Here is a 20,931-nt window from a genome sequence, read left to right on the forward strand (position 1 = left end):
AGTGAAGACGTTTTCTAAGTTTAAGTCGCCGGGCACAGATGGTATATTCCCGGCCATGCTACAAGTTTCAAGTAGGGCGGTCCTGGAACGGCTTAAATAATATTCGATGGGTGCATAAGACTGAATCATGTACCGCACTCTTGGAGAACTGCTCGTGTAGCTTTCCTACCAAATATAAGAATATAAGGAATATTCTTAGACATTGCCGGGGCTTTCAATAATGTCTCTAAATGGGCGATTATTGATGGTCTTAATTACATTAAAGTACATCCAGCCTTAAGCAGATGGATCGGTTGCATGTTAAATTGCAGGAAGAATACATCACAATGGGGATTGTACGAGGCCACGAAATCAATGAACAGGGGAACGCTGCAGGGAGGGGTGCTATCACCTCAACTGTGGACGCTGGTCATCAACCAACTGCTCAGGCGAGTCGATAAGGGACCCGTAAAACATACGGCTTACGCGGATGACGTTGCAATTGTCAAAAGTGGAAAGTTTCTTCCAACGATTAGCTTTTTGATTGGTCGGGCGCTTCGGGATATTCATACCTGGGCATCAAACGTCGGATTGAAAGTCAACGCCGATAAGACGGATATGGTCTTGTTTACAAAGAGGTACAAGGTCCCAAATCCCTTGAAGCTCCGTGGACGTCCCACTTAGACTGGGTGAAACTGGGCGAAGGCGAGAGGTGCACATGATCGACCAAGCAGGAAAGGTGTGGGTTCAAGCGCGGGGCTGTAAAGTGTCGAAGATTATGTGCAGGTCTTACAACCTTAGACCAACAAAGTTGCTTCTATCATTAAAAAGAGAGGACTGTAGACTCATGACGGGTATTCTGACTGGACACTGCCTTCTGGCGTCACATGCCTTTAAATTAGGCTTGGTCAGTGATAGCAGATGTAGGAATTGCGGGCTGGAGGAGGAAACGATCGAGCACGTTCTGTGCTCTTGCCTTGCGATTTCCAGGCTATAATTCCAGATATTAGGAGTGATAGTTACAGCTGTCAGATCCAGAAGCAGCAAGTGGCTTAAAGGTTCTGGTATTTGTCAAGAGGACGGAGTTATTTTATAACATAGGTCCTGGGTTTTGATAGGGGTTTTCAGTTTGGTCGTTAAAACAAACTTCTGGTAACACTACGGACTTTTTACGCCAGCGGGTTAGGGGGTCAGAATATTCCCTCGGTAGGTATGCCTGTCGTAAGAGGCGACTAAAATACCAGATTCAAGGGGCTGTGTAGCGCAACCCTTCAGGTTGCGAGCGCAATATATAGCTTCTCCAAATTGTCAACCTCGCCTATCCGCGGCGAATCCTGCTTCACTAACAGACGAGGCTCTGGCGACCCCAAGCTCCTCATGGAACTTGGGGGTGGGGATTGAGGGAATGGCCTGAAGGTTTAATGTGGCCACATAAATCGTTCCCGAAATGGTCGGGCTAGCACCTTAATGGTGCTGTGGTACCGGAGCGTACCGGATCTATATCCGACAAAGGACCATTACATCGATAACACTCCCCAAAGCCTTCGGGGAGCAACCTTATCGCTACAACAACAAAAACAACAACAACTACTACGGACTTATTCAGTCGTATTTGAGGTCCTCATGGACCGGCCAGTTCAACTTAACCTAACCTAACGCACTGCTGAACTCAATCTCAACTGCCATATTACAGTTCTTTTCATAACAATAATAATAATAAGCATTATTATATTTATATTTATAAATTTGCTGTTCCTTTTCTACGTATACCAACTTGCTATTCTTTCTAAATCCGGATATTATATTATATTCAAAAATATCTTTCCAATTTTCCATATCAGTTAAATCTGTAAATACATTGACCACCTGCAATGTCGGAATTTGATTGATTGTCAACAACATTTTGACAGACAAATGCATTTTTGACATGAAACAAGGCGATATGAAACCACAATGCTTTCTACGTGAAATAGCGTGACATAGAGCCATTAAAAAAATATGGCTTCATGTCACATTTCGGGAAAAAAACGTGTGGCGTTAAGTCCCATTATATTGAGACTTTATAGCATATGCCCTTATGTCTCAATGGGATGGGACATAACGCCATATGACTTTATGTCCTATGGCTTTATGACACCCCACCCTTTGGAAATTATTTTTTCGTTAAGTCCAGAAGTTGATTGGATTTTGAAGTTAACACTTCTTTGTGTTCCTAAGTGTAGGAAGCGGTGAAACGCCCAGGGGAGAGCCCACAATCGATGATGCGGGAATAAAGTAAAAATAGCGATAACCAGATTAAACAAGAATTCCGTGGATGCTGATGGATTGCCTGCGTAGCTATTCAAATACGGCTAGGTGTATTAGGTGTATTATTTACTAGGTGTATTATTTACTAGGTGTATTATTTACTAAATAATCAGGTTTTTTGTATTTTACAAAAGTTATATATATAAAATGTGGGCGTGGTTATCATCCGATTCGCTCATCTTCAATACCAATTTATTCTGGGTCCAGATAAGCTCGTGTACCAAATTTGGTGAAGATATCTCAATATTTACTCAAGTTATCGTGTTAACGGACAGACGGACGGACGGACATGGCTCAATCAAATTTTTTTTCGACACCGATGGTTTTTGATATATGGAAGTCTATATCCATCTCGATTCCTTTATACCTGTACAACCAACCGTTATCCAAACAAAGTTAATATACTCTGTGTGCAAAGCACGCTGAGTATAAAAAATACAAGGCGCGATATCCCGAAGAAATTTTTGTTTTCTTTTTTTTGCTCGTGCTCCTTTTAAATTTTTCCTACAAGTTGGCTGGACGGGACCCATATGTTACACGCCGACTCTGAACGGCATCTGCAAAGCAGATGAGTTTTCATGGAGAAGCTTTTCATGGCAGAAATATATTCGAAGTGTTTGCCAAATTGCTTCCAAGGGGCTACCCCGATTAGAAATTTATGTTTCTAATTGAAAAAACTTTATTCTAAATTTGTGATGTTACTTTGCACGGGAGTTGAGCCCAGAACTCTCTGTGTGGCACGCGGAGCACGCTACCACCACACTACGGCGGCCGTAAAATGACGTTGAGCCACACCAAAATTGGCAAGGACATATTGTTTTTGTAGTGACAAGGACTCTCCCCGAAGGTTTTTGGGGAGTGTTATCGATGTTGATGATTCTTTAAGGGATATAGAAAGGATACGTTACGGTAACAAACACCATTAATGTACTAGCCCATTTCGGGACCGTTTGAATATGACTACATTGAACCTTCTAGACCATATCGCCCCCCCCCCCGCCCCCCCTAGTTGGGGTCACCAGAGCATCGCCTGCTATATATGTGTATTATACATGCATATTTGTAGCAGGATTCGTCTCGCGTAGGTATGGTTGACAATTGTGTTGCGGATCCAATGAATTGCGCTTACCAACTCTCCGAGCCGTTCGAAACTCAACAAGGTTTCAGACGGGGTGACCCCCTTTCGTGCGATTTCTTCAATTTGGTGCTGGCGAAAATTAGACTAGCTGCGAACTTAACCATTCTGGCAAAATGTACTATAAAAGCGTGCAATTACTGGCGTATGGTGACGAAGCGGAAAATATGGGTTTGATGGTGAAAGAGAACTACACGAAGAGGTCGGCCCCACTGCATTGGAAGGACGAGATGGTAAACAATTTAAATTCCCTTGGTGGGGCTAATTGGCAGCAGATGGTCCAACGAAGAAGCGACTGGCGCGGCTTGTTGGACGACCACAACCTATCACTGTTTTTTAATAATTTTTTTTTATTGCGAACATTCAATATGTTACTGAAAAGATAATAAAGGGTATATAATTATAACGGCGGCCACCGTGGTGTGATGGTAGCGTGCTCCGCCTGCCACACCGTATGCCCTGGGTTCACACCCCGGGCAAAGCAACATCAAAATTTTAGAAATAAGGTTTTTCAATTAGAAGAAAATTTTTCTAAGCGGGGTCGCCCCTCGGCAGTGTTTGGCAAGCGCTCCGGGTGTATTTCTGCCATGAAAAGCTCTCAGTGAAAACTCATCTGCCTTGCAGATGCCGTTCGGAGTCGGCATAAAACATGTAGGTCCCGTCCGGCCAATTTGTAGGGAAAAGCAAGAGGAGCACGACGCAAATTGGAAGAGAAGCTCGGCCTTAGATCTCTTCGGAGGTTATCGCGCCTTACATTTATTTTTTTTTTTATTTAATTATAACAGATATAAATAATTATCTATGCTCCTTGGTAAAATCGAAACCGTTGAGTATAATAAGAACACAACAGTGCGTTCCGTAAACTATCGCTCAACAATTGATCAACAGTTATGTATGCTGAAAGCGCTCAATACAAACAGCTGTTTACCAAGTTTTGGTTGGACCGGCGTTTTATGCCATGATTAGCGTTTGTTAATAAATTCCTTCTAAATACAAAATTTCTTATAATAAGCCAATATAACAATTATTAGTAATGAGTACACGAGCTCAGAGCGATGGAGGTGTTGCTGCGTCTAAAGGTAAGTGCCTTTGAAATGTGTTGAAATCATAAAAACTCTATTTTCAAAATCTTCACAGCGTCACCTGCACGCAACACTACATATTCTGTAAGTTTAAATGGCAAAAGCAACTTCAAAGATCTAGATATGAGCATGACTGTAGACATAGAAGACACAACAGCACATGCTACAACCATAGCTGAAAGTAGTCAGGATCTAACTGAACAATTAATAGAAATGTCGTTAGATGAAACTGACACAAATGCATTAGTTGATTTGGAGGCGGAAGGGTGCTTGCCGGATGAGAGTAGCGCTGTAGAAAATGAGGTACAGGAAAATAGTGGTATTGAAATTGGGGCAACTGTCGCATATGAATCCTATGTAATAGACGAAAGTGATTATTTTCAATATGCACTAGTAGAATTAGGGCGCCGCTTATGGAAGTCTACATTGGATAATCAACGTTATACTAAAGGATGTTTATGGTCACCAGATGGTACTTGTATTTTAGTGCCAGTGCATTTAGATGGTAAAGTGATTTTGTGTTCTAGACTTTGTTACTTTATTGATATTTATATACTACAGGCATGCATGTTATGGAACTGCCTCAGGATCTCTATAAATTAAATAAAGATGAAACAGTATCAACAACACGTAATGTGAGTGCATTAAATACTGCTGTGCATGTACGGGAAGGTGGTACTGTTTATGAATGCGTTTGGTATCCATTTATGAATAGTAATACACCTGCAACTTGCTGGTGAGTTTTAAGATCACTACAATATTGTTTGAATTTACTTTATTTTCATTATATTAGCTGGCTGGCATCTAGACAACATGAGCCCATACACATGTGGGATGCATTTACAGGTGAACTACGTTGTACATATCGTGGATATGATAATGTGGATGAAGTCGAATCAGCGATATCTATGATATTCTCAAATGATGGAGAAAAAGTGATTGGTGGATATAAAAAGTCTATAAAGCTATTTGATACAAATATGTAAGTCCACCATTATTGTTTTGAAAAACCTTTGTATTTAGATAGTCCCATCCGATCGTAGTTCAACTTGTTGCTATTAGTCAATAGTTTTTACAAAAATATTGGGATAGTTTTGAACTTTGTATATATATAGCTGGAAAATTATGGTCTAGAAGGTTTAATGTGGTCATATAAATTGTTCCCGAGATGGTCGAGCTGGTACCTTAATGGTATTTGTTACCGGAACGTACCGGAACTATATCTGGCAAAGTACCATCAATAGCAATAACACTGCGCAAAGCCTTCGGGATTGTCTTTTATCGTTAATATAACAACTTTCTACTGTTAACACAACAACATCAACTTTCCGCTAGCGCGTCTTACGAAGGCTATTTCAAACCTTAAATCTGAATAATTAATACCTCACTCAATTACCGTATCAAAAAAGAACTTGTGTCAGTGTAAAATGGGCCACTAGGCGCAATCTTGTAATTATGTTCTACTACAAACGTATATATAAATTCGTAAGTAGGCACCCAGTCACTGAGATGGTAATCTGGCGCTCGAAGATTTCAAGTGACAGTATTTAGAGATGGCTGCTGAGAGGTTTTGCACCGTTGTTGTTGTTGTAGCAGTGCTTCGCCAAATCCAATAGGTGCGACCAATCACAAATTGTCATCAATGTCCTCTAACGGGATTTCAAGGAATCTTGCAGTTTCAACAGGGGGGGGGGGGGGGGGGGGGGGGCCATAATGAGCAGGGTGTTAGAGGCGTCGGTTCCACATTACAATTAAAGAGATGGTTGGTGTCATGTGGAGCACATTGCAAGCGGGGCATACATTTTGTATGCCGTGGTTGATTCTGGATAGGTAAGAGTTTAACCTGTTACAGTATCCAGATCGAAGTTGAGCTAGATTGACTTGCGTTTCCCTGGGAAGTATGCGTTCCTCTTCCTCAAGTTTTGGGTACTGTTCTTTGAGTACTGGATTCACCGGGCAATTCCTGGACCGTCGTCCGAATGCATTCTACTTGTGCCTGGCGTTATGAAGCTAGGTGATGTTGACAATTGGGTTAAAGAAGCTGTGAAGCTATAAAATTATTATATAAATATAAATATTGCGCTCAACAACCCCTTGAATTCCCTTTTCTGAATTGCGACTATTTTGGCAATGGGCAATTCGAAATCACTCGACTGACTATCTTTGCAGCGTTTTGAAACCAAGGTTTTTTTTCCGTTACTACAACAAGAGTTTACCACAGACAGTAGCGGCGCAGGATTTCCAAATTCTAAAAGGTTCAATGGGTTCATATTAAATCGTTCCCGAGATGGTCGGAACGTAGCAGATCTATATCCGGTAAAGGACCATCAACATCGATAACTCTCTCCAAAACATTCGGGGAGTAACTTTATCATTAAAAATAGAAGAACAAGCTTGTCAAACCGGCAGTACTCTACTATATTTTTGACTTTACGTCAACAACAACAACTCTATTGAATATCAGTACTATTTTTTTACACTTGGGCAATTCACAAGGTCAACTATTCGCCATATGTTCTATGCTTTAAACAAATTTTATATGAGATACCATGAAAACAACTCAAATCTTAAAATTTTACATGAATACGACACTCTTGTAAATTACCCAACTATTTATTTATGCTTAACTATTCTTTATTAAGTTTTCTTATACTTACAAATTTCCAGCCCTGGACGCGATACTTTCTCTATCCCCGTCAAGCAAGCCGTGTCATGCTTTGCACTAACCACAGACAATGATAACACTGTAACAACTGGCTCTTGGAATGGCTATATTAATCACTATGATTTACGTGTACCGAAATTGGGTCCACTTTTCACGCTGGGCGGACATACTGGCGGTATAACGTGGCTCCGCTATGCTGCTTTGTCGATTAGCACTGATTGGACTCTATTTAGTGGTGCACGCATGGATAATAAAATATTAGAATGGGATATGCGTAATTATACACAACCAACAAGAACCTACACACGCAAGGTAACAACTAATCAACGTATATACTTCGATTTAAGTCCACATGAACAGCGTTGGCTGGTTAGCGGTAGTACCGATGGAAATTTACATATATGGGGTATACAAAATGAAGCAGAAGAAGTGGTAAGTGTAGAAATTTCTAGATAAACACTATAGTTTATTAATTTCACTATCAATTTCAGTTACCACTTCATGATGATTGCTGTAATGGCGCTAGCTTTCATCCCAAGTTTCCCATACTTGCTACATCCTCGGGTAAACACCACTGTGTGAGTACCTCAGACCAAGAAGATTCGCCAAAAACACAAAAGGAAGCCGAAGATATAGTAGTAAATTATGAAAATTCTTTGATGTTGTGGTGGATCGGAAAATCTCCAGTGGATGAAGTGGAGATAAATATAAGTGAATGAAGCGTTTTTGTGTAACAAAGCAGCCTTCTCTAATCGGAATTGGTATTAAGTAGAATTAAGATATTTGGCACAAGCTAACTGATGTCAAAAATGATGCTGAACGATCATAGGTCTCTTTGTAAAATTTTTATTTGATTTCATATGTGATTATGATAAGAAATCTTTAGAATTGGCTGAAAGTTTTTCTTCTTTTTCTAGCTTACGAAAGACGTTTTTCAAAATTTTTTCATCCAACTCAAAAAAAGTTATGAATTTTTAAAAAAACAACGTTTTTGTTTTCAAAATGCTATAACTTTTTCAAAAATTTACCGTTTGGTATCTTTTTTTTTTTTTTAATTTGTTTTTAAATGTACTTTTCGGAAAAAATACAAAAAAAATGTTTAATGTTTTTTTTTTTAATTTTTCAGTTTTCGAGATTTTTCGAATTTCGCCTTTTTTTTCTCATAAAAAACTTCAATCAATTCTGCAATCATCCCCACTAATCCCGGAGTGGGCCGCTTTTTTATATTTTTTTTTATTTAATTGAAAAAAAAATTTTCAAAAATCAATTTTATTTATATAACAAAAAAATGTAAGAAAATGATTTTTAAGTAATCTTTTCTTTATATATTATGGTAATCTACGATTAAAATAACCAGGATTAATGACTTACACAGTAAACATGTAAGTTTTCTAAAAATAATGTAACAAATTATGAATTTATTTACTTAAAAATCATTTTCTTACATTTTTTTGTTATATAAATAAAATTGATAAAAAAAAAATTTTATTTTTGAAAATGTTTTTTTCAATTAAATAAAAAAAAAAAATTAAAAAAAAATCGGCCCACTCCGGGATTAGTGGGGATGATTGCAGAATTGATTGAAGTTTTTTATGAGAAAAAAAACACTATCTCGAAAAACTGAGTAATTAAAAAAAAAAAAACTTTAAAAATTTGTTTGTATTTTTTCCGAAAAGTACATTTAAAAACAAATTAAAAAAAAAAAGATCCCAAACGGTCAATTTTTGAAAAAGTTATAGCATTTTGAAAACAAAAACGGTGTTTTTTAAAAATTCATAACTTTTTTTGAGTTGGATGAAAAAATTTAAAAAAATTCTGAAAAACGTCTTTCGTAAGCTAGAAAAAGAAGAAAAACTTTCAGCCAATTCTAAAGGCCTCGGGTTCAAAATTGGTCGAAATGGGATGGAATACCCCGTATATATTTAATTTTTTATAAAAAAAAAGGTATATACTAAAAGTAATATGTAGTTTGAAATTATTTTTAGAAAATTCAATTAAAATGCTATATGAAAGTGTAACTTTTTCGTTTTCTTAAAATGGCTAAAGAGATCGTTGCGAACTTTATGTTAGGGTGCTTCAAAAGGAAATGACGTGTATAGACTGTGGGATTGATTATGTAATGATTGATGAACGTCACACAATATATAGATGTATAGCTACCGATGGTCATATCTAATCATTCCGGACCGTGTCTATTTGCAACATCTGGCGACTCCAAATTCCTATCAAACGCTTTTGATACGGTCAACCATGGCACGTTACTGCAAGACCTTGAAGGGTCTACCCTTCCCCAAAGTCTTAAAACCGCAAATTATCTGGGTGGCCGGAAAGCATCGGTATATTTTAGAAACGCAAAATCAAAACCAAGAAGAATTAAGCAAGGGGTGCCACAGGGTAGTGTCCTATCCCCACTTTTGTTTAACGTCTACATATCAAAGCTACCTTCGCCACCAGAAGGAGTTACTGTCGTTTCCTACGCCGATGACTGCACAATAATGGCCGCAGGCCCAAGCCCCCAGATCGATGAGCTTTGCAACAAAATAATCGTCTACCTCCCTGATCTCTCCAGTTTTTACCTCGCGAAACCTGACACTATCACCGACTAAATCATCGGCGACCTTATTTACAACATGGACGTCCCAAGTGTCGGCCATTTAGTACATCCACGTCAATGGCACTACGCTACTGACAGTCTTACACCCAAAATCTTGGGTGTGACGTTCGATCAGGAAGACTACTCATTGGAAGACGCTACAGCCCTGCCAATCCTCCAGCGGGTTAGGGGGTCAGAATATACCCGCGGTAGGTATGCCTGTCGTAAGAGGCGACTAAAATACCAGATTCAAGGGGCTGTATAGCGCAACCCTTCAGGTTGCCAGCCCAATATATAACTTCTCCAAACCCAATTGTCAACCTCACCTATCCGCGGCGAATCCTGTTTTACTAACAGACGAGGCTCTGGCGACCCATGAGGAACTTGGGCTGGGGAGGGAGGGAATAGCCTGAAAGTTTATTTTGGCCACATAAATCGTTCCCGAGATGGGTGGGCTAGCACCTTAATGGTGCTGTGGTACCGGAGCGTACCGGATCTGTATCCGGCAAAGGACCATCACATCATTAACACTCCTCAAAGCCTTCGGGGAGCAACATTATCGCTGCAACAATGACAACAACAACAACATGCCTGCCAAAATACTGCCCTCAGAACCGCCACAGTTGTCTTCTTATGTCCCCATAACACCATCTACATAATAAGGCGAGAATACTCCCATTAGGGAGAGAAATGAAATAGTAACCAAACAGTTCCTGTTGAATACCCAGAAACCTAGGCATTCCAACAGATATCTGATTGATGAGCCAACACCGCCCAGGGGCTTAAGTAGTAATCTCCGTAAGAATTATGAGGAAATACGGCACCTGAGAACACAGCCGTATGAAACCAAAAAACACTAGCAGATCCTCAGTGAACACCACAAACAGGCGTTGGACCGCTATGTCAGGAATTACCCGGTGAATCCTGTACTCAAAGAACAATATCCTAAACTTGCAGAAGAGCAACGCACACTCGCTAGGGAAACGCGAGTCACTCTAGCTCAACTTCGATCTGGATACTGTAACAGGTTAAACTCTTACCTATCCAGAGTCAACCCCGACATACAAAATGTATGCCCTGCTTGCAATGTCTCCCCACATGACACCAACCATCTCTTCAATTATAATGTGGAACCAATGCCTTTAACACCCCTCTAATTATGGTCCACCCCTGTTGAAACAGCAAGTTTCCTTGGACTCCCGTTAGAGGATATTGATGACAATTTGTGTTCGGTCACACCTATTGGATAGGACGAAGCACTGCTACAACAACACAAACAACTCCAAGTTCCTTATAGAACAGAGTGTGGGAGGGCAGGATGGCCTACACGGTTCGAGCGCACAGGATATATATTCCGCAAAGGCCTAATACCATCGAAGACTCTCACCAAATTCTTTAGGGCAAAGAGAATATATTAATATAAGACATGAGTGTGCTACGAGTGGCCAATTAATCCATGTTTTTAATGAGGTAGTGCTAGTTCTTTTTTATGTACGATGCATTCATAAACAGCCTTATACACATTTTCGTGGCGTATTTGTGTCTTTGTTTTTAATTATGCTCTTAATTCTCATTTCAAGAATTACAATAGCGCAAGGCCAATATGCCTCATGAATGAATTGGATGCAATTAACTATAACTCCCTAATAAAAAGCATTCGGCATGAGTTTTGATTGCCTTCCAGCGAGTTGGCAAATCGGTGGCTCTTATTTTAACCCATAGTCCTTGTTCGGGAAGTGTATTCATCGCGAATGCACCAACAACTTTCAACCCGGTGGCTGATATGCCTACTTTTAAACCATACTACTAATCTAAATTCAACCTCGAGGGTATAATTGTGCTACAACAACAACATTGTGTTCAAGTAGTTAACCCAGCGATCACCTTTGATCTTTTATAACGAAGAGTAATGGTTTCTTGTGACATAAGCTTTATCTGACGACATATCTGGTTAATAGTTGTTGTGCTACAACAACAACATTGTGTTCAAGTAGTTAACCCAGCGATCACCTTTGATCTTTTATAACGAAGAGTAATGGTTTCTTGTGACATAAGCTTTATCTGACGACATACCTGGTTAATAGCCCGAAGAGATTCAGATCTATTTTAAAATTGGACAACAAATATTAACTATTTTTGACGATGGGTTTCTTACAGGCAGAAGAACCAGTTGTTATAATTATTTTCAGAATACCCTATTATCAATTACGCTTACTTGTAACTAAGCACTAAAATTCAACTGTAACCACCGTGAACTCTCATTTCATATTACATAACCGCAACCGAAACCGTTATTTTAACACATAAAAGAACGAAACCGAAACCGCAATTTGCATACGTAAAAGAAACCGTTTAAGGCGCCTTCACCGGTACGAACGCTTTTGCCGAAAATGCCGGACACCCGCAACATATAACTTTTATTATATAATAAGCATTACTATATTATCACAAAACACTATTTTCACTGTGCGCACTGAATTACACAAATTAACAAAGCAACTGGCGATGACAAGCAATCAGTGATGATAGCTTTTTCATTTCGCTGACTGGTCAGTCACAGTCACCAATAAAAATCGCTTCAAAACTTGCTTCAAAGAGGATAGAGAAAACAAGTAAAGGTGTCTAAGTTCGGGTGTAACCGAACATTATATACTCAGCGTGAGCTTCAATTGTACATTTCATTTCAGATAAATTACTTTTCTACATAACACGGCGCACCGCCCGTATAAAAAAAATTTTCTCCCCATTTCCTCTTACAATAAAACTTTATAAATGAAATATCATTGATTAAAAACTATTTTTTTCTAAGCTATAGCTTATTATTCTAGTCTACGACGCTTTTAAACTTGTCTTATATCTAAGTTACCGTGGTCTTCAACTGATCTCGTCCATTTCTTCTATAAATATTTCCTGCTATAGGGAAAATTTGTGTATCCAATTTTATTACGATCCGTTAATTTTTCTTCGAGTTATGGCTCCCGAAACATAGAAAATCACTTAGTCATAAAAGGGGCATTGCCACACCCATTTTCAAAAATTTTAGTGTTTTCCAATTTAATGTTATAATTCAATTTAGAAGTAAAATTCTAAAAAAAGCTCTTTTTCGCTAAGATATAGCTTATTATTTCGTCTACGACCCTTTTAAAAATTTTTTATATAAAAGTGAGCGTGGTCTTTAACCAATCTCGTCCATTTTCCCTAGAAATATTTCCTGCTATAGGGAAAATTTGTGTACCCATTTTTATTACGATCGGTTTATTTTTCTTCGAGTTATGGCTCTCAAAACATAGAAAATTGCGGTGCCACGCCCATTTTTTTAAATTTGAAGTTTTTTCTATTTATTGTTATAAATCCACTTGGGAAATATAATACCATTGATATAAAGCTCTTTTTTGGCCAAAAAAAAATATAGCTTATTTTATTCGTCCACTACCCTTTTACAAATATTTTATATAAAAGTGGTCGTGGTCCTTAATCGATTTCGTTAATTTTTCTTCAAAGTATTCCTTATAGTAAAGGCCACCTCTTTACCGAATTTTGTTACGATAGGTTTGAAGATTTTTAATTTATGATTAATAATATTTGTAAACTTTTACAATGGGCGGTGCCACGCCCATTTATAATTTGTTTTTCAAATTTTTATCATGAGTCTCAATATCAGTCCAAATGTCAAATTTCACCATTCTGTGTGTATTATTTACTAAATAATCAGACTTTTTCTGTTTTCCAAAATGTTATATATATAAAAAGTGGGCGTGGTTATCATCCGATTTCGCTCATTTTCAATACCAGTCTATTCTGCGTCCAGATAAGGTCGTGTACCAAATTTGGTGAAGATATCTCAATATTTACTCAAGTTATCGTGTTAACGGGCGGACGACATGGCTCAATCAAATTTTTTTTCGATACTGATGAGTTTGATGGAAGTCTATATCTATCTCGATTCCTTTATACCTGTACAACCAACCGTTATCCAACCAAAGTTAATATACTCTGTGTGCAAAACACGCTGAGTATAAAAAAGCCACCAGTTTGCTATTCGTGGCGATTAATTTGCTGGACTGCCTATACGCGTCCAAAAATATTGAGCTCGGAAGCAACAAGCCGACGGCGAAAAAAAGTCAAGTCTTTTAAGGTGGTATTTTTGCAGTAGAATTTGATACTTCTCATGTGGTTGTTGTAATCTTGATGTGTACATGAATAAAATGTGTACAAAGAAATTTTTCACGGATTTAAATTTGTCACAAAACCGCTGGTGGAACGGCCAGGGTGTCTTTTTATAATCGCTCCCAAACACCGCCAGCGCAGAAAGGTGTTCTGCCAAAATATACTATGAATCCGAAACCCAGTTTCTTCTTTTTTCGTTTTTTGACGCCTCTTTCAATATATTGGGATGCGTCGGTGATCGACCGCTGTTCTAGACTTTTACCAAAGGCTGAAACAGGCAGGAGGCAGGATATTTTCAACGGTTTGATTACTTGCTTGTAGCTGTTTTACGTTACAGAAACCGCCAATGAAAGGAATTTATTTGAATTACCAGTAACTCGTTCAAGCGGACACTTTTTTTAAAGTAACCATTGTACCTATGAAACACAGCTGTCAAATGCAACCCGACAAATATTGTGGAACGCATCTATTTGTCAAATTGACATTTCGTCTATGGGTGTTTTTCGTTGTTGTTGTTTTTTCCAGCCAAATTGTGAATCAGCAACAAATTAGTTAATTAAAGCAAAATAACTTAAAATCAAAGTTTTTCTAATTACTAGAACCACAATAAAAACAAAATCGACTAAATGGCTGCCACACTAAAACCCTACTTAACTGCCGTACGTCATTCGCTAACCGCTGCTATGTGTTTGCAAGATTTCCCCTCCCAAGTGGTAGAGCGACACAACAAGCCCGAAGTGGAGGTGTGCTCCAGTAAGGAGTTAGTACTAACACCCGTCGTAATATCACGCAATGAACGTGAGCGTGTGCTCATCGAGCCCTCGATCAATTCAGTACGTGTTAGCATTGCCGTGAAGCAAGCGGATGAAATCGAAAAGATTCTATGTCACAAATTTACACGTTTCATGATGCGACGCGCTGAATCCTTCATCATATTACGCCGAAAACCCATTGATGGCTATGATATAAGTTTCTTGATAACCAACTTTCATACGGAACAAATGTATAAACATAAATTGGTAGATTTTGTCATTAGTTTTATGGAAGAAATTGATAAGGAAATAAGTGAAATGAAATTAGCTGTGAATGCGCGTGCACGTACTTGTGCTGAGGAGTTTCTGAAGCGGTTTTAGAAAACGTAGAAATGTTAGCTAATTTGCATTTTTATTTGTAAGGAAACATTATTTTAAGAAGAACCTATGTATGTACATATGTAGAAAATCACTTTGTATTCCAGTAAACTGTATGTGTACCACATAAATGGATGGATTTACATATAAGGTGCAAGCTAATAATATGGCCAGCCAATAAAGTATTCGTTATTAAGATATGAAAAATGAATTTATTAGTCGATGGGATCTTATCAGCTCGTCCCTGCAGCCTGTCTGCAAAGTAACATCTCGTTGATGAAAAGTAGACTTTGAGAATTTCAGGAATAGCTGTCGAAGTTGCAGTACTTGGTTTAATATAAACGGAAATGATAACTGTAATACAGTACCAATTAAAAAAATAACCTTTTGGGACTTATTTTAAGATAAGGGATAACCTCGGGCTCGGTTAAGCATGCTTGTTTTAAGAAGCTAGTCATATCTGACAGCTGCGAGGGGTCACAACAATCGTTCGGACTGCAATCGGCTGGCACCTGATTCATAACCCGCTTTAGGGGTCATCTCCGTCAGCAGTATGAGGAAATACGGCACCTGAGAACAAAACCGTATGAAGCAACAAAGCACAAGCAGGCCCTCAGTGTTAGCCACAAAGAGGCATCGGACCTCTATGCCAGGAATTGCCCGGCGAATCCAGTACTTAAAGAAAAATAAGGAAGAACGCACTCGCCTTAGGGAAATGCGCGTCACTCTAGCTCAATATCGATGTGGATACGGTAACAGAATCAACCCCGACATACAAAATGTATGTACTGGTTGCAATGTGTCCCCACATGACACCAGCCAACTCTTCAATTGTATTGTGGAACCAACGCCTCTAACACCCTCTCATTATGGTCAACCAGTGTTGAAAGAGCGAATTTCCTTGGACTTCCGTTGAGGTTGGATGGGGCGAAGCACTGCTACAACAACAACTTGATAAATCAAAAATTACATATATACGATAATCACGCCGTGACTTAAAAATCCTTCTTTGCGGCTTCAATGCCAAGATAGTCAAAACGGTTACCAACGAAGCTGGGGGATAATTTTTATTGACATTTAAAATTCCTTTTGTTAAGGTTGGTTGGTTACTGAACAAGACCTTAGTATTGCCCAATGGTGCAAGTCTTGAAAAGGATATATACCTATGTAAGTATGTTGGAGATTCAGTCTTCATTACATTCAAATAAGTTCTACATTTTTTTTAAATTACTCATATAACTTCACTGAAATCACTTACACCTAATAGCTCTGCTCTGCATCCTTTGGACTCCATTGCAAATAGTTTGAACGTGTAGCTGCTTCATATTCCTGCGAAAGACAATCCAAAACCTGCCTCGAATTATCCAGCTCTGAGAGATCATCCTTAAACATATCCTCACGACGAAATTGATCGAGAAAAGCGCCGCGCTTACGCAGTTTATCATACTGAGCCAAGGCGCGATTAAAAAGAGATGTAATACCAGTATGATTAGCCATCATCAGCCCGGAAACTTTATGACTGCTTTGAACATATGGCGAACTGCGTGACAGAGCCACTTGTATACTAGCGGGACCCCAGGGTATGAATTGAGCCAACTTGCGCTCACGTATACGCTGCAGCGATTTGTGGACTTGTGTGGGATCGACTTCGCCCTGTAAAAAGAAGCAGTTGGTTATAGGGACAAAAGGTTACAGCTCTCTCTATTTACTTGTATAATATTTAAAATAGAAATGTAGCAATGATGATTAGTCTTGTCAGGACCCGAGGAGACCATCATATTTTTGGGCTGCAGCAAACGGCGCATTACATCGAGTACCGTAGTTTTGCGTATATTTGAGGTTGGCTTAATGAAAATAAATTAAAACGGTATTTTTAGAAGTGAAAAAGAACAAAATGATACGACTTGCATCATTCTCTGTCGTAAGCGGCGTATAGCCTGTCATAAGGAAGTGCAATTGTGGTGTTGGTATTAAAGGCGCCGTCAAACCAATCAAATTATTATTCATATAAGATGGATAGCGCAGTGTTGTTGTACTGACCGACATTATAGTCGAAACGAGATTATTGATTTGCGTAAAAGTCGGATTATCAATATGTAAACGTTCGGCTGCAATACGATTCAAGGCGGTATTGTCCAAAACGACCACACAATCTGCGCTGTTGGTGAGACGCTTCAGCGTGAGTAGCGAATTATATGGTTGCACAACAACATCGCTAATCTCATCTTGATTAGGAAAGACACTATATGTTTGTAGTAACTTTTTGGGAAAACGATCTGCTAAACGTTCCATAATATATGAACCCATACCCGAACCAGTGCCGCCGGCAATTGAGTGGCAGAGTACAAAACCCTCCAAAGAATCACTACCATCTGCCTCACGGTCGATTATATCGAATACTTCCTCATGCAATTTTTCGCCTTGACTAAAGCCCGAAGCCCAATTGTTACCAGCGCCGCCACCATGCTTGGATAGGTAGATGTTTTCAGGATTGTAAAGCTTAAATGAGATGAAATGAGAAAATAAAATAGGTTATGTTGAAGTAGAGGTATTAGCTAGTTGGACACCTAAAAACTCTACTCCTTACCTTCGCATGCGTTGACGTCATTATTGTATTTATAACCCTCGGTTCCAGATCGAGCAATACCGCTCTGGGTATATAATGATTGTCGTCAGCCTGTTGTAAGGAACTTAAGTTTGCAATTCAAAACTCTTTTCAAAATCTACTTCACCAAACCTGATAAAAGAAGACATCCTTTCGATCTAAGCCATCAGTGGCGTAGTCCTCTAGCACTCCGCTCGGTGAGATACCATGCTCCAGGCAAAGGCGCTTCCAGAACTCAAAACCGACTGCGAAACAAACAAAATTTTAATAAAAGTTTATTTATTGGTATATCACATTTAGTAAAGTTTATTATCAATTTATTTGTTTTATTTTACTTTGATTTCCACATTGCCCCAACTGTAATGTTATAATTTCACTCGGCATTTTTACGAAAATTTTCTAACCCCAGCTTTGGACCACTCCGAACTTTATGCAGTACAAATTATGATTTATTTATTTTTAGTTTACATATATGCAAATCCAATTATATGCAAATCCGTTACAGTGCAAAAACAACAACAACAATTAGTAGTATTTAATAAATGGCACAGTGATGGACAATTAAAAATCACCATAGAGAAAAATAATGCTTCTAAACGCAGTCGGTTCTATGTACCGGAGCGACTCGGGATTTTTCCCGACCAAGGACTGTCATTTTAGTGTGACCCCATTTAATCTGTTGCGTCCCTCTCACAAATTGTCATCCTCCCAGCAGCTCCTTGCAGCAGGACTGCTCCATATTCTCTTACTCCGGGAAGGCATCGAATCCAATCCGGGTCCGTCTCCTGACCCCGGTCCTGAGAAATGGTTTTGCTGCATCTGCCGGAAAAGAATCTTTTTAGGACGGTCATACTCTGTTCAGTGTGTCTCGTGTAAGGGATGGTTGCATCGGACAGGTTGTTCTGGGCTTGATCCCGACGTCCACGTAACTTTTATAAATCTTTTATGGCTCCTTGCTGTTCACGCCCAAGGGCGTCCCGTAGTTTACGCCTAAGCGCCCCCCCCCCCCCCCCCTCCCACTACCTTCCAGCAGCCCCGCTGCTCAGCAAGCCACAACAAGTACCCGCTGCTGCTCGCGCCCCACGGCGCCAACAACTCAAACAGCTGCTACCACTCATAACTACTACCTTCGTAGTAGAGTCGGTAGCAATGCTGAGCATCAGCCCCTGCCCCCGGCTTCTCCCCCCCCCCCCCCCCCCCCCCCCCCTCTTTTCCGGCAGCAATCGTGTAGGTCAGGGAAACAGACTCTTAGTCCCTACCTCCGTTTGCACCGTTTGTCAGCACAGAATATATATGTTTGCGACATCCGGCCAATGCCCCAATGCAGCTCCTGCCTTGGGTAGTGCCACTTTCCTAGATGTTCTGGTCTCCGCGACGGCAACCCCCCGACAGGTTTCATCGCGCCATGCTGCCAGGTCGCAAACCCAAATCATCCGGGTACCCCAATGTTTGCCCAAGGACGCCCAGTCCCAGGGCCACAACAGCAATTGCGTCCTGGCCTTCCGCAACACAGGCGTAGTCACCCGTCACTTACCCCCAGAGTGGCGGCGTCTCCCCTTATGCACTTCAGAATTCTGCAGTTAAACTGTAATGGACTAACTGGGAAGATTACGAAGATAGTCGATTTCATGAAGCGGCACAACATCCGCATTGCTGCGATTCAAGAGACTAAACTCACAGCAATATCTGCATTGCAGACCTGCTCTGGGTATAATGTCCACAGGAAAGACCGCGAGAGCGGAAATGGAGGCGGCCTCGCGTTTATCATACACCACTCTGTGCAATATTATATATTTGATCCTGGCATCGACCGCAGGGACAATGTCTTAGAACTTCAAGGCCTATCTGTCCGGTCAGGCGATGCAAACCTAGAAATCATCAACATCAACATGCCACCTGTTGCCCCAGTGGGTACCACCCTAATATCAGAGCCTTACTCGCTGGCAACAATCGCATTATCTTAGGCGATTTCAATGCCCATCACGATCTATGGCACTCAAACTTGCGGGCGGACAGTAGGGGTGAGAAGTTGGCGGATCAAATAGAAGAAACGACGTTCTGCACAATAAACGGAGACGCCCCCACACGTATGGTAGGAAGCTGTCACAGTTCGCCAGATATCTCAATAGTGAGCGCAGAACTCGTAAACTGCGTCAACTGGCAGCCGATGGTAACATTGGCATCCGACCACCTGCCTATTCTTAATTCGCTCGAGCGTACCGCCGACTTCATCGTCACCCAAAAACGCACTTTCATAAACTTCAAAAAAGGAAAGTGGGAAGAATATAAATCTTTTACAGACAACCGCTTTGCTGCCCTCCCTATCCCGGTTGATGCCCGCCAAGGGGAGCGTGCCTTCCGTAAGGTCATTGAATCCGCCTCGGCACGTTTCATTCCCGCCGGGAGAATTCCTAAAATCCGGCCCCACTTCCCGGCGGAGGCCGCAAACTTAGCGAGAGAACGTGAACTTATAAGACAGCTTGATCCAGGCGACCCCCAAATAAGGGATATAAACCAACGCATCAGATTGCTTATTGACGAACACAAGCGGGCGAAATGGGAGGAGCACCTAAGAGGTTGTAACCTCTCTACCGGTGTGGGTAAACTTTGGTCCACCGTAAAGTCCCTATCGAATCCGACTAAGCACAAAGACAAAGTTTCCATCGCCCTTGGCGACAAAGTGCTGTCGGATGCGAAAAAATGCGCGAGCGCTTTCTGCCGACAATATATAATGCATCCTACGGTCGACACAGATAGACGGAGAGCCAATAGACACGCACATAAACACAAATTCAGCGCGTCACCAATCACCATCACCGCTATAGAGGTTGAGGACGCCATTGGTCGCGCTAAACCATCCAAAGCAGTGGGCCCAGACAGCATAGCCATGCCGATGCTTAAAAGTCTAGGGAAAGAGGGTTTCAAATATTTAGCGCATGTCTTCAACCTGTCTCTTTCCACCTTTGTCATACCCGAGAAATGGAAAATGGCCAAGGTGGTCCCGCCACTAAAGCCTGGGAAACCAGCTAACATAGGAGAGTCGTATCGTCCGATATCTCTCCTATCGCCAGTAGCAAAGACGCTTGAAGCCATTTTGCTCCCTTATTTCCAAGCAAATTTGCAGCTAGCCTCTCATCAACATGGCTTCAGAAAACTTCATAGCACTACCACCGCGCTAAATGCCATTAGCACCCAGATAAATTGCGGTTTAAATCAATACCCCCACCATAGAACAGTACTCGTAGCGCTAGACCTATCAAAAGCTTTT

General features: G+C 40.4%; 3 protein-coding genes across 3 annotated transcripts; 2 read left to right on the forward strand and 1 right to left on the reverse strand.

The window, feature by feature from the left end:
• The first annotated feature begins 4,355 nt into the window (after positions 1–4,355).
• WDR79 (WD repeat domain 79) lies at positions 4,356–9,186 on the forward strand. The gene is made up of 6 exons (XM_067769369.1): positions 4,356–4,500; positions 4,559–5,008; positions 5,065–5,239; positions 5,297–5,485; positions 7,171–7,600; positions 7,660–9,186. Exons 1-6 carry the CDS (start codon positions 4,455–4,457, stop codon positions 7,885–7,887), a joined length of 1,518 nt encoding a protein of 505 aa, XP_067625470.1. The 5' UTR covers positions 4,356–4,454; the 3' UTR covers positions 7,888–9,186.
• A 5,231-nt stretch (positions 9,187–14,417) lies between these two features.
• On the forward strand, positions 14,418–15,256 carry Arpc4 (Actin-related protein 2/3 complex, subunit 4). Its single transcript, XM_067769370.1, has one exon. The coding sequence runs from the start codon at positions 14,555–14,557 to the stop codon at positions 15,059–15,061; it is 507 nt and encodes a 168-aa protein (XP_067625471.1). The 5' UTR covers positions 14,418–14,554; the 3' UTR covers positions 15,062–15,256.
• An 833-nt stretch (positions 15,257–16,089) lies between these two features.
• Positions 16,090–18,131, reverse strand: LOC137242001 (tubulin gamma-1 chain-like). The gene is made up of 6 exons (XM_067769371.1): positions 17,999–18,131; positions 17,796–17,908; positions 17,646–17,735; positions 16,967–17,557; positions 16,768–16,902; positions 16,090–16,711 (listed from the first exon to the last, which is right to left on the reverse strand). The coding sequence occupies exons 1-6, from the start codon at positions 18,045–18,047 to the stop codon at positions 16,319–16,321; spliced, it is 1,371 nt and encodes a 456-aa protein (XP_067625472.1). The 5' UTR covers positions 18,048–18,131; the 3' UTR covers positions 16,090–16,318.
• Between the last annotated feature and the right edge of the window lie 2,800 nt (positions 18,132–20,931).

The sequence above is a fragment of the Eurosta solidaginis genome, chromosome 2, assembly GCF_040869045.1.
Source record: "Eurosta solidaginis isolate ZX-2024a chromosome 2, ASM4086904v1, whole genome shotgun sequence".
NCBI lineage: Eukaryota > Metazoa > Arthropoda > Insecta > Diptera > Tephritidae > Eurosta > Eurosta solidaginis.